Genomic DNA, 12,823 nt, shown 5'->3' with positions numbered 1-12,823 from the left:
CAAAAAAACAACAACAAAAAACTCCTCTGAAAAGTTGGAAGGCTGATCTTCAGAGAAATGCAGTTAGACTTGAGCAAAATATTATAAAAGACATTGGGAGAAAATGTGAATACTACAAATACCAATGGGCTTGATGTTGTAAGAGCAGCAATGCGTCACCACTAGAGAAACACAACACTGATTCACTCTTTCACATATGTGTAACACACTCAGATACACACCAGCTTCCCAATAGAGGCCTGATTTAATCAGATCACTTCAACTGTTCAGGCCATTGTGTTTTGATAACAGATTAAACACTCATTTGGTGGTTGTTCAGTATATATACAGGGGTGCGAACTCCGGTCCAGAACCGATATTTAGGTTTCATTATTTGTTAGTGCATTAAAATTGCATTTCTGTTTTTAGGCAGAAAAATGAGTGAATTCTTGGAGATCTTGTTACGCTGTGGTAAAGAGCGCCTCCTAATGGATTAGACAGCATTTGAGCGAAGCACAATGAAGGTTGTTGATTAAATGACATTAAACACAGACATAATTCGAGGTCCCTTTTGTAGACTGGCAGCCAAAGCAAGATCCATTCCTTAATAAAAACACATGCATAACGTGACCTAGTGTGATAGTGGCATACGCTGCGATTGACCCAAGCTTATAAACACGCCATTTTCACATTTTCTATGGGTGCAACCAACACTGCTCAAACAACAACAAATGCCTATATAAAAGCATGCCATACAATCAGAATAGTTGTTTTACCATGATAGTCATTGTCATTATCATAATTTTTAGACAAAAATAGTTATATGCACTTACAAAGCTCGGAAAATAGATCAAATCACCAGCATTCAGTATAAAATAAACGAAAAAAAAAAGAGTCACCAAAATGTATTACTGTGAAGTTGACGTTCATGCAAATAGTTTCCACTTATAAGATAAGTTAACACTATGCAGTGGTAGTTTTTACAAGATATCTATTTGTTGAACGGTTTTATTTTCAATTTTTGTCTGCAATACTATAGACACATAAGAAAGAAATAACAACAATGGTTCATCGACATGCGGATGTTGTATTTGTCACCATTTACAGAGTTTTAAACTCTCATTAAATTGAACATGATAGTCACATCTCAAAGTTAAATTCAAGGAATAGTTCACGTAAAAAATACATTTTGTTAAAAATGGTCTCTCCCTCAGGCCATCCAAGATGTAGATGAGTTTGTTTTATCATCAGGACAGATTCAGAGAAATTTTGCATTTCATCTCTTGTTCACTCTGGAGTGAATGGGTACCGTCAGAATGAGAGTCAAAACAGCTGATAAAAAATATCACAATAATCCACACCACTCCAGTCCATCAATTAACTTTTTAATTGGAAAATTGTTGTTACTTTTTATCTATTGCTTCCGGCTAAAATACGAGTGCATAATGCATAATAACACTTCCTCCAGTGAGTGAGTCTATCCTCTGTTGTCCTCTCACATCCAAATACACCCAAATATTTGTTTAGAATGGTTTTCACTTGTAAATGGTACTTGATTTCTGAATATTTCACTTCTGATACATACAAAATGACTTTTTCACTGGAGAAAACAATATTATGGATTGCTGGAAACAAGGGTAGAAGTTAAAAACGTCTTGATGGATTTGTTAACTGATGGACTGGAGTGGTGTGGATTATTGTGATGTTTTTATCAGCTGTTAGGACTCTCATTCTGACGGCACCCATTCACTGCAGAGGATCTACTGTTGAACAAGTGATGTGATGCTAAATTTCTACAACTCTGTTGTACAGCCTGGATGGTAGATTTTCAGCAAAGCTTTATTTTTGGGTGAACTATTCCTTTAAAATCAACAAAACACACTGAGCAGCCTCAACAAACGTCATGTGACTTCAGGTAGCCCACGTTCAGTAGGAGAGAAAAGTTTTGACAAAAACGGACAGTACCAGTTGTCAGGAAGCCCCCTAGTCAATCCACATAAGACTGTCTTCCAGTTCTGCTAGACAGAAGGACAATGCTTAGAAAAACATCCTTACAATCCGCTGGAAAATCTCGCTCTGTGCGTTATGGCTTTCAACACTTTAATATAGTGACGATGCTTTCACATTCAGGATATCAGTGCCATTGTATTGTAGAACCACACACACGTACACACGCACACACACTTACACGCTTTAAAAAAAACAACACAAAAGAATAAAACCGCCTTAATTACACCACGTAAATTATATATAAAATGTTCCTGCGTGTACAGAACAAAAAGAAAACAAAGAATGATAGTTGTAGGTGCCTGAGTCGAGTGAATCGCAACGTTCCTGTGGCACGTTATAATTCACAGGTTTCTGATCACCCAGGGATCCAGAATGGCTATTTAGATCTCAAACACACTTGGCCAGCGAACAGCAGTAAATCAGCTGCTTCTTTAAATTAAAGGCCCTTAAAAACAACATGCTGTACTCTTTCGAAACATCTTACAAGATCCCTTGAGAGAAAAAAAAACAAGCTCAAACAGACATTCCTAGTCTCACAGACCACCAAAACTCACACAAAACCAGATCAGCATTGATTGTCAATAAGAAGAACACATCAGCTGCTGGTCATCAAGGGCCAAATACATGAGATTATGCTCTGATTTAAAGAGAAACAGCTCTTTTTGAAGGAAATTCAACTTGGCAACCTGCAGATATATGTATATATATATATGAGGCGATTCTCAATGATGTGATGTCAGCTGCCGCCAAGGGATCTGATTGGTGAGTGACCTGATAATACACACACTGATCACGGTGACAGAAAATCTGCTCGCCACCATATTCGTGAGAAAAGTTTTGTACCTTAAAACCACGTGTGTGCTGCTGCATTTTTACTTTAAACAGCCAGCCGCGAACTTGAACACATACAGCACTGCCGAAATAGACTTCAGATTACTTGAACACAAAAAAAATTAAAAATGTAATCCATGCTTAAAAAAAAAAAAAAAAGAGAAAAAAAATAAGTGTTTTAAAACATAACATCAGTAATTTGACCATCAAATATACAATCTCAAGAACAACAGCAATACTTAGAATCGCGACGGAAGTAATAATCATATATAATCAATAGTAGTAACAATAGCAATAAATACAATAATAATAATAAGGATATTTTTATTAAAACAGGATCTAATGTGTTTGGGAGTACCTGGGCACAGGGGGCATAAGGCCAGTGAAGACGAGCGTGAAGGACCGTGGATAAGAAGGCAATCGTGCGGGTTATTAGAACTCTAGTCTATGATCGCTCTCGAAGAAGATTAATATATGTGGTGCTGCTCTTGCGTCGGTGGAGAGTCTTGGCATAAAGAGGTTCGGTCAGGAGCGTGCTGGGCGGAGTCAGAGGTGAGGGGGGTTCTGGACGCTGTGTTGAGCAGCCCAGCAGGTAGAGAGATAACTGTGGGTTTGCATGCAGGGGAGGACGGCTGTGTCCAGCGTTGGAAGGCTGGAGGATACGGAGCGCTCCGACGCTGGACCTCTGCTGCCGTCCTATCAGTCCTCCGTGAAGGACACTCGCATCTATAGGATCGGTTGCAGGGCTGCTCTGAAATACAAAAACACAGAAACACTGTTTTTAATCCGCTCTCGCTGAATGTTATAAAGATAGATCAAATAAATTATACAAATATTAAAAATAAAATTTTTTTTATAATAATAAAAAAAAAAAAAAAAAAAAAAAAAAAAAATATATATATATATATATATATATATATAAATAGTGTTTTTATTAATCTTTATTAATTCTTATAGAATTAATTTATCTGAATAAACTATTTTAATTAATAAAAATTACCTTAAACATGGATTTTTTGTATGAAATTATAATACTGTTCAAAAGTTTGAGGACTGTGATATTTTTTATGTTTTTGAAAGACTTTTTTTGAAAGTTTCGTATGCTCTTATGAGCAATTTTATTATAACTGAAATTTTATTTGTTTTTATTTATATTTTGAATTATTATTATTATTATTTTTATTTATTTTTTATTTAAATTTTAGTTAAAGTTTTGTAATTGTCTTTTTTTGTCATTTTTTTTTCATATGTCTACATATTTTTATTTCAATTTTAGTTATTTTATTACATCAAGTTAAACTAAATAAACGTTGCCTTGACAATAAGCTGAGATAAAATTAGTTTCTTTTTAATATATTCTATTTCAGGTAACAAAAATGTTTTTATGGTTTCTGTTTTAGTTAACTACTTATGTTTACCAAGGTTGCATCAAAACAGTAATATAATGAATTATTATTATAAATTTAAAGCTAAATTGTAACATTATTTAGTAAATGTATAATGCATGTTTGCTGAATAAAAAAAACGAATTCTCAATGAAATCTTAATTATTATAATGTATATTTTATATTTGTTTTTAATTTATGTATTTAACCATGTGCAATCTTGATATAGATCAGTACTCAAGTTCTTCTGTATTCTGGTGTCTAGATCTGTTCAGAATTCATTTTGACAACAACTAAAACAATCAAACTCTACTGAGAAACAGATTCGAATCCACACCAAAAGTACCAGTGTGAAAACAAAAAGTAAAAGCGTACAAAAAAAAAAAAAAAATGCAATCCAGATCCAAAGCAACACCTTCACTGGAGAGGGGCAGCCGGTGCACCGGAGCAGTGGAAATGAACGTTCTGCCATTTGGAGTCCCGGCGGTGCCACACGCGAGTCTCCTCCGACTGGCTGCTGCGCGGCCGGCCCTGCCCGTCCACAAACTGAGTGAGGCGGATGTAAGCGATGCAGGCGGCGTCTTCTCCGATCAGGTGCACGTGAGGGTTCAGGATGGTGGTGTGGATGGGCTTGCTGTTCTTAGAAAGCACTGCGGAGAAACACACACACACATGGAGAAAGATCATGTGCATTGTGCTACTGCAATGGTCTAAAACACAAATGATTTAGTTTTTCTGCTTGATCACACTCACAGTTCTCAAAGTAGAATCTATGGAAGTCCATTCCCTCAACCAGGTTCCCCAAAGCCTCGGGTTCAAAGGATGTCAGTCCAGGGTCACAGATTTTCCTGTTACAACCATCGCACTGTGTATTATTATTCAGCTAGCTGCTATAAACGTGGATAGTTACTTTCATCTTACTCTAAATAAAACTGTTGCTCCACCATGCGAGCAGAACTGACTGTGGAAGAAGACAGTTTACACTAATGGTGCTACTTAACTTTCACTTAATTTAGTGCTCTCATGTTTATACAATATAGTATGTGTAGAAAAAGTTGTTTGTGTGTGTAAGGAAGTGTAACATAACATTGTATCTGTAACATACGCATAGGCATCAAAGTCCCCATTATTGATGGCTTCTATCAGCTGCTCCGTGATCTTGATGATTTCCTGTTTGCGTGCTGTAGAAGAAAACATGGACACATGTTAATACACGCATACGGTTCATGCCAAGTAGTCCCACCTTAGTTTCTATCTTTTTTTTTTTTTTACTCGAATTTTTAAAAAAAATATTTTTACTTAAGATATTGGAATATTTTCTTCTTTACATTAAAAGACGTGAATTGAAACCCCAATAAATTCAAAAAGCTTAAAATGGACCAAAAAAAAAAAAACATGTAAATAAAATAAAAATGGACAATATATGACAGCCTTTATTAATCAATGGTGTATATTATTTAAATAAATATTTTATGCTGCATTTATTTGATCAAAAATTGTATTGGAAAATATTATTACAATTTAAAATAACTGTTTTCTGTTTTAACGAATTTTATAATGTAATTTATTCCTGTGATGTAAAGCTGAATTTTCAGCATCCAGTCTTCAGTGTCACATGATCTTCAGAAATCATTCTAATAGGCTGATTTGCTGCTCAAGAAACATTTCTTAATATGATCAATGCTGAAAACAGTTGTGCTGCTTGTCATTAATCTTTGATCGATAGAATACAGGTTATATAGATTATATATTTGATAGATAGCAGTAGCACATGTTCCGCCCCAACTTCCTGTCTCAGCAGGAAATACATCAGCACATGAAAGAAAAGGTCAGAAAGGTCACGTCCTCCTAACTCCAGACCTGAGAGGCTGAGAGAGATTTAACACAAACCAGATCTGCTGTGGACTTACCTAGTTTCTCAGTCATGATCTTTAGTCTAGACCTTCATCCATTCCTCCTCAATACTCTGACTAAACTCTCTCTCCTGAAGACAACCGTCTTCATCTAATCAACATCTCCACCAGTTTCCTCCTCCTCCTCCTCATCTTCTGTCTCTTCCTTGTTAACCACATGGAGTTAGTTGAGCTATTCCTGGATCCTTCGATACGGCTTACTTCTCGTTTCCTCACCCTCACTCACTCACTCCCTCCCTTCATGGTTTCCTGCTCCACTTTAGATGAGCTTAGTGGCTCCGACACGTCCTTCAGCTTCTCCTTGTCAATCTGACACCACAGGCCTGAGCTGAAGTCTCTGACTGTGGCTTCAGCTTTGATAAATGCCCCACTTCCTTCAAGCGGATGTGTATGGAAGTGCATCACATTTCTGCCTTCGTAAATGTCGCTTCAGATGCTTAGATGTTGTGTTTTATCAGGGAAAACTGCCTCCTGCTACTTCTGAATGTCATATGCTGGTTACAGGGTTGATGGGAGTTCAACTGCAGACTGTTAAGGGCCTGATATACTCATGAAGTAGTTATTTTTTATTCCTCGCTTAGTGGTAAAAAGATGTTTGATGTAACGAGCAGTGGTATACTGTCCAACACCCCACACACTGCTGGGAATGGTGTTTAGATGAATATGAATATGCTGCACACTCTCCTCTCAATAACAAAATAATCAACAAAAATAACAGTGGAGGAAAACAGCATTTGATCATAGGGATGTGGATATGTTTGTACCAGATCTGCAATTCGTCCGTCTAGTCACATCACGTTTATTTATATAGCCCTTTTTACTAGTATATTTATAATATTTGGAATTTTTAATTACCGACAAGGGTAATTAAAAAGTTTTTCTGTTTTGAGGTGTGTCCAAAGCGGACTTTTATTTTAACAGTGCACAGGACCTTTATTTTGACAGCATTGGTGGCCATCTTTAAAACGCCCCTCGGGTATACAAGTGTAGCTCCTTATCTCTTTGAATGGGGAAACATCAAATTCTCTAAAACTGCTCATCAAGCTTACGATTAAATTTCATATTTGAAATCACCAATGAAATCTGACAAGGGTCTAATAAATGTTATTATTAATAAATGCTCTTTTGCTCAGAGGACGGGGCTTCGTTCAATAGAGCGACCATATTGAGTGTTGCATTTTTCCCCATTTAAAACTACACGAGTGACATGTCTTGTGTCTTTTCTCCCTCTTTAATATACTGTCTCTATTTAACGGTTTTAATAATGAATTGTAAGACAGAAGAACTGTTAAACAAAGAAAGTAAATTTATACCAAAGAACTGTAGCGCTTCTTTTTCTATTGTTAGTACTGATAGTCATCTAAATAGTTTATTTTACAAATGTATTTTTTTTTTTCAGTTTTCTTTTTTAATAATTTTCAAATTATTTATTTATTAAATATTACGCTTGTGCTTTTTCTATATTTAAATGTAATTTTTACAGTTCATAGGACTTTTATTTTGACAGCACTAAGAATGTCAGCATTCCAGATAGTGTCACTTTAGATTAGCATTGCAGAATTACAGTTTCTTCTATAAAGCAGCTCAAAAGAGTGTTCAAGTTTTTATTTGCATATGACTTTAATGGACTGAACAAAAGTAATGAACCAGAGAAGACTTCCATGTCAAAGAAGGCGAGCCTCAAAGCCACACTAACACATTACATAACAGCCATGGACCAGTGGTAGCTGGAAACTGTAAACCAGCCTGAGCAAGATGTTTTGAACTCTTTACAAAGTTTGTTTGAAATGATCAGGGCCTTTAATGTGCACCGTGGATTTGAGCTTATGCTATAAGCACACACACACTATATACTCACTCTGTGCAGACACAAAGGGGGGCGGGGGGGAGGAGGTTTGGGGAGGGGGGCCTGAGGTTCGAGAGGAAGGCGACTCTGTCTGAGGTTGCGGGACAGGTGCACGGCCCACACAGCTCACCAGATCTGTGAACCGGGCTGAGCAGGTTGGGAAAGGGAGGAATGCATTAACACACCATGAAAGACAGAGAGATGGACAACATGTGAAGAGATGAAAAAGCAGTAACATCAGACAAATAACAAGATGCATGGGGCAGTGTTTTCTGACTGAACAGGATATGCATCAATAACAAGGGTCAACACTTGGGCCAACAGATGGTACACGAACAGGGTCCAGCATTAAAAGTGCTTGTTCTACCTGTTGAACACCTAAGGAAATGAGCTATACTGTACACCATGTACAGTCACATTATAATTTTAACTGTGGCCTAGAAAATGTTTTAACAGACATGGAGGGGGTCGACTCATGGGGCCTGACATATTAATGTCATACAGTCTGACTACCTGAATACTATTCACTTTATCTTCATAAATCTTAATTATTCACTTTATCTTAAAAACTAACTTAATAACCCTGTTCCTGGAAATTGACAGCTTAAAAATTACTTTATTAATCAATTATTTTATTGAATATTATTTTAATATTATTTATTATATATTATTATATTTAGCATTTTATACAAATTAAATTAATAATTAGAATATTTATCATCAAGCTAAAATATTTAACAAGCTAATACATTTAAATACTAGATTAATTAATGTATATGAATAACTAATTATTACAAAGTGATCACTTTAATAACAAACCATATTTTGATCATGAAGTTAATTAAAATATATGACTAATTTATTTAACTATTTATAAGTTACATTAATACTTTAAAGTATAAAAAAAGATTCTGAAAATATTTAATTAAAATTCAAATGAACAATTACAAACTAATGAATTTAATTGAATTATGAAGATTAGTAATAATTATAATCTTATCAATTGAAATGGGTAACAGTATTATTATTATTATTATTCAATTACTATTTAAGTCAACTAATACTTATTAATTAATTATTAAAAAAGGGATTACTTGAATGTCAAAAACAATAAAACTACACTGCGCTAGCCAAAAACATCCGTGGACCCTGTGCATGAGCGTCTGTGCTCAGGTCTACAGGGGGCGCTATACTCACTCTGCATGATGGGGGTCTGTGGAGGGGATTGTGTGGAGTGGGCAGCTGCTTCACTATTAGGCACGGCCGAGGGTCCCGAGCCCCTACGGGCACAGCCCAGGATGTCCGTCAGCTTGGTGGCTGTTTACACACGAGGGTAATGATGACCGATGGAAGGTGCGAGCAAGATGACAGAGACTCATCCAAACTCATGTGCATGCCATTCCACTTGCTGTCTCAGGGGGGCAGTGCACACAACAACAGCAGGGATTTGATCAGCAAGAGAAAGTGGGTTGTTTTTAGATAAGCTTGTTAGCTTTTTAGCTCTTTTTATATAATTCGCCTCAAGAACAGCAAAGCTCATAAGAAGCTGGTTATTTTTCAGGGATTTGCTGAAGTTAGATGCCGTGCAATCCAGCCAGGACAAACCAAACGAGTGCAGACCAGACTTACAGAAGATGGCGGGGGCGGAGCCCAGAGATGATTGGCTGACTTCAGAAAGGGCTTTTACTGAACCGCTATCTAGACTTTTCCCTATTGAGCGGGAAGGAAAAGGTGGGAAGAGATTGGAAAGAGGAGACTGAGAAAGGAGGATGTGCAAAGATGGAACAGGGCACACCATTTAACCTACAATTGAGGCTGAGCCATTTACAAATTGTCCCGCCCACTTCTGAACGCGACATTTCCACACAACGAACCTACATTTACCCGTGTGAATAAAACACACATACACAAATCCTTAGCCCACATCTCTCACATTTTCAGTGTTCCTACGGATAAAAATACACCGAAGGTGTCCTGAAATGCATGTCCCATGAGAGCAGGATGGCAGCGAGCAGAAATGAGCCAACACTTCTTACAAAACTTACAAACTCAGAGCAAGTCAAAAGGTCACAACAATGTCACAACAATAGCAGACGCAAAATACATTTCGTTACAATTAAAAGCGTCAGATTTTTCATATATGGATAGTTCAAAAACGGATTGATCATTGAACGAAGTGTCAATGTGTGCAAACCTGTGGCTGCAGCAAATAGCGCACTTTAAAGTTACATGTAAAAAAACATTTAATTTAAATTTAAATTATATAAATAACAACTGAAAATAATACAAATATTTGTTTACTAAAAATGTATAATAAAATATTTAAATTAATTAGTTTTTTATATTATTTCTATTTTTAAACATACATTAGTTTTCAAAAGTTTAGTGTTGGTAAGATTTTTTATGTTTTTTTAAGAAGTCTCTTTTGCTCTTATATTTTGAAATATTATTCTGATTTAAAATAGCAGTTTTCCACTTGAATATTTTTCCAAATGTAATGTATTCCTGTGATCAAAGCTGAATTTTCAGCATCATTACTCCAGTCTTCAGTGTCACATGATCCTTCAGATATCATTCTAGTATGCTGATTTGCTGCTGTAAACGTTACTTATTGTTATCGATGCTGAACACAGTATTTTTGAAAGCTTAATTTGGTGGCAGACCTCAAACATTTGAACGATACTGTATTTCTGAGTGAAACAGGAGGTTGAAGAAGAAGAAAAATGTATATGACTATTGTATCCATCAGGAACCGACTGGATTGTGAAAAGTGTCTTTATAGAGCTTGGTGATGTTTTCAGAAATACAAAGTTATCCGTAAAAAAACAAAAACAAACAAACAGATGCCGCTCACCTTTGACGTCTTCATCCTCAATGGTGGTGTTGCTGCTGTCTGAAGATTCCTGCAGGACAGACAAAAGCAGTCAGTGTCCGACCCCACACCTTCACACACTCACACATACACACACACACCAACAAAACTTTTACAACCAAACAAACATCAACTAACTCCAATAAAGCACAACCAGCACTACCACTGAGAGGAATGGGATAATCATCACCACAAATGCAGTCATACATATTACACTTGTAGTGTGTATACAGTCGAGAAGGTTTCATCTCAGGCTCAGCCGCCTGATGAGGCTATAACACAGCCATTCAATAAACGCGAGCTCCTCTGTTGTGCATCTCCTCTTCTCTTTCCCAGATGGCAGCACTGAGAATGCAGCTGCAGCCGTCTGCACCCTCCCCTCTGCATATGCATGTAGCCAACCACCCACCCACACACACACAAATCCATTTAATAGCTCGCATTTAGCTTCTGATGTATTACAAATGCAAATGATTTAGCCCCGTCTGCTCATATTTCTCTCGACGGCTTCCCATGGGCGAGTTATCGACCCACCGCAGGCACCTTGAGGGTCTGATCCGCAGGCAAACGTACTGTCAGTCTTCAGCCAGCTGTGGCCATGCTTATGGGACAGGAGCTTTAGAGAGAGGATAGGAAACTTTTTTTACATTTTTTTTATCTGATTGGATGAGTCTGGGTTACGGGTTAACAGCTATGTTATTTAATTATTGTTAGAAACAATTAAAGTTTTTCTTAATATTTTGAAGTAGCTTCTATTTTTTTATTTCCAATTTTTATTTTAAATTCAGAAACATTTTTGTAATTTTTGTTGCTTGTTGTTTCATCATTTTTATAGGTCTTTTGTGTACATAGAAAAAGTCAAAGACCTTTGAGTTCAGCTCATGAAAAATGGGGGCAAAAACAAAAGTGTTGCGTTTATAATTTTGTTCAGTGTAGTAGATGTAATGTTTAAGTAACCAAAAATATTTTTTATTTTATTTTTTAGTTAACTATAATAACCCTTTGTTAAAAATAGAATAATTTTATTTAGCAATGACAATAGCAAAATAATATTTTTTAATTAATGATTATTAATCATACCATTGAAGTCAAAATGTAATAATAATAATAATAATAATAATACTACAATTAAAACAACTTTCCTTTTTGGAAAACTTAATGATCCAATCAATTGCCATTTTATACATTTACATCCATGTATTTGGCAGATGCTTTTATCCAATGCAACTTACATTGCATTTATTTTAGGGTACATTTTCTTACCATTTTATTTTTCTCAGATGAGCTATGGTTAGTTTCAAACACAACTGAATGAAAATTATCCAGAAATATGGTATTTTTTGATCATGTTATGGCATAATTCAACAATTTCTTAAAAAGAAAAAAAGTTCATCAGATAAAATTCTGCACAATGTCAAAGGTCATTCCAAACCACATTAGAACAATATCAAGTCTATTTTTTACCAGTTTATTAGCATTTAACAATGCACCAGTTCATATTACTGTTCAAAAGTTTGGGGTCAGGAAGACTTATTTTATTTTCTATTTTTTTAATGTCACAAAATATTTCTATTTCAAGTAAATGCTTTCTGTTAATCAAAGAAAAACATTCTGCACAAAAACTGTTTTCAACATTGATAATATTAAGCAAATCAGTATATTAGAACAATTTCTGAAGGATCATGTGACACTGAAGACTAAAGTAATGATGCTGAAAATTCAGCTTTGGAACAGAAATAAATTGCAATATATCCAAATAGAAATAGCAATAACATTTCACAATTTTGCTCTTTTTAACGTGCATTTTTGGAACAATTAAATTACACTTAAAAAAAAAAAAAAACTTGCCAACCCCAAACCTTTGGAAAATAATGTGATTTTTTAATATAATTTATTGTTGTCTAAACGGTTTAATTTGAAAATATACAGTCATATTACTGAAATAAATTTCCCATGTGGAAGTTCAACTAATTTCTGCTTAAAACCA

The 12,823-nt window shown here is 35.6% G+C and overlaps 1 protein-coding gene across 42 annotated transcripts in view; it reads right to left on the bottom strand.

Moving 5' to 3' along the window:
• Positions 1-2,153: 2,153 nt before the first annotated feature.
• Positions 2,154-12,823, bottom strand: part of camk2b2 (calcium/calmodulin-dependent protein kinase (CaM kinase) II beta 2) — a 63,283-nt gene continuing 52,613 nt past the window's right edge. For 22 of the 42 annotated variants that reach the window (XM_026274471.1, XM_026274465.1, XM_026274469.1 and 19 more), the window contains 8 exons: positions 10,819-10,867; positions 9,594-9,674; positions 9,162-9,281; positions 7,977-8,111; positions 5,311-5,386; positions 4,959-5,053; positions 4,621-4,855; positions 2,154-3,571 (listed from right to left, as the gene is read on the bottom strand). In XM_026274471.1, the coding sequence (XP_026130256.1) occupies positions 4,623-4,855; positions 4,959-5,053; positions 5,311-5,386; positions 7,977-8,111; positions 9,162-9,281; positions 9,594-9,674; positions 10,819-10,867 (789 nt within the window). In that variant the 3' untranslated portion in view covers positions 2,154-3,571; positions 4,621-4,622. The remainder of the gene's footprint in view (positions 3,572-4,620; positions 4,856-4,958; positions 5,054-5,310; positions 5,387-7,976; positions 8,112-9,161; positions 9,282-9,593; positions 9,675-10,818; positions 10,868-12,823) is intronic. The other 20 variants (XM_026274507.1, XM_026274494.1, XM_026274496.1 and 17 more) reach the window with 2 other exon arrangements.

This window comes from Carassius auratus, chromosome 10, assembly GCF_003368295.1.
Source record: "Carassius auratus strain Wakin chromosome 10, ASM336829v1, whole genome shotgun sequence".
NCBI lineage: Eukaryota > Metazoa > Chordata > Actinopteri > Cypriniformes > Cyprinidae > Carassius > Carassius auratus.
Note: the sequence above shows the minus strand (reverse complement) of the source record. Positions and strands in the feature narration are given on the sequence as shown.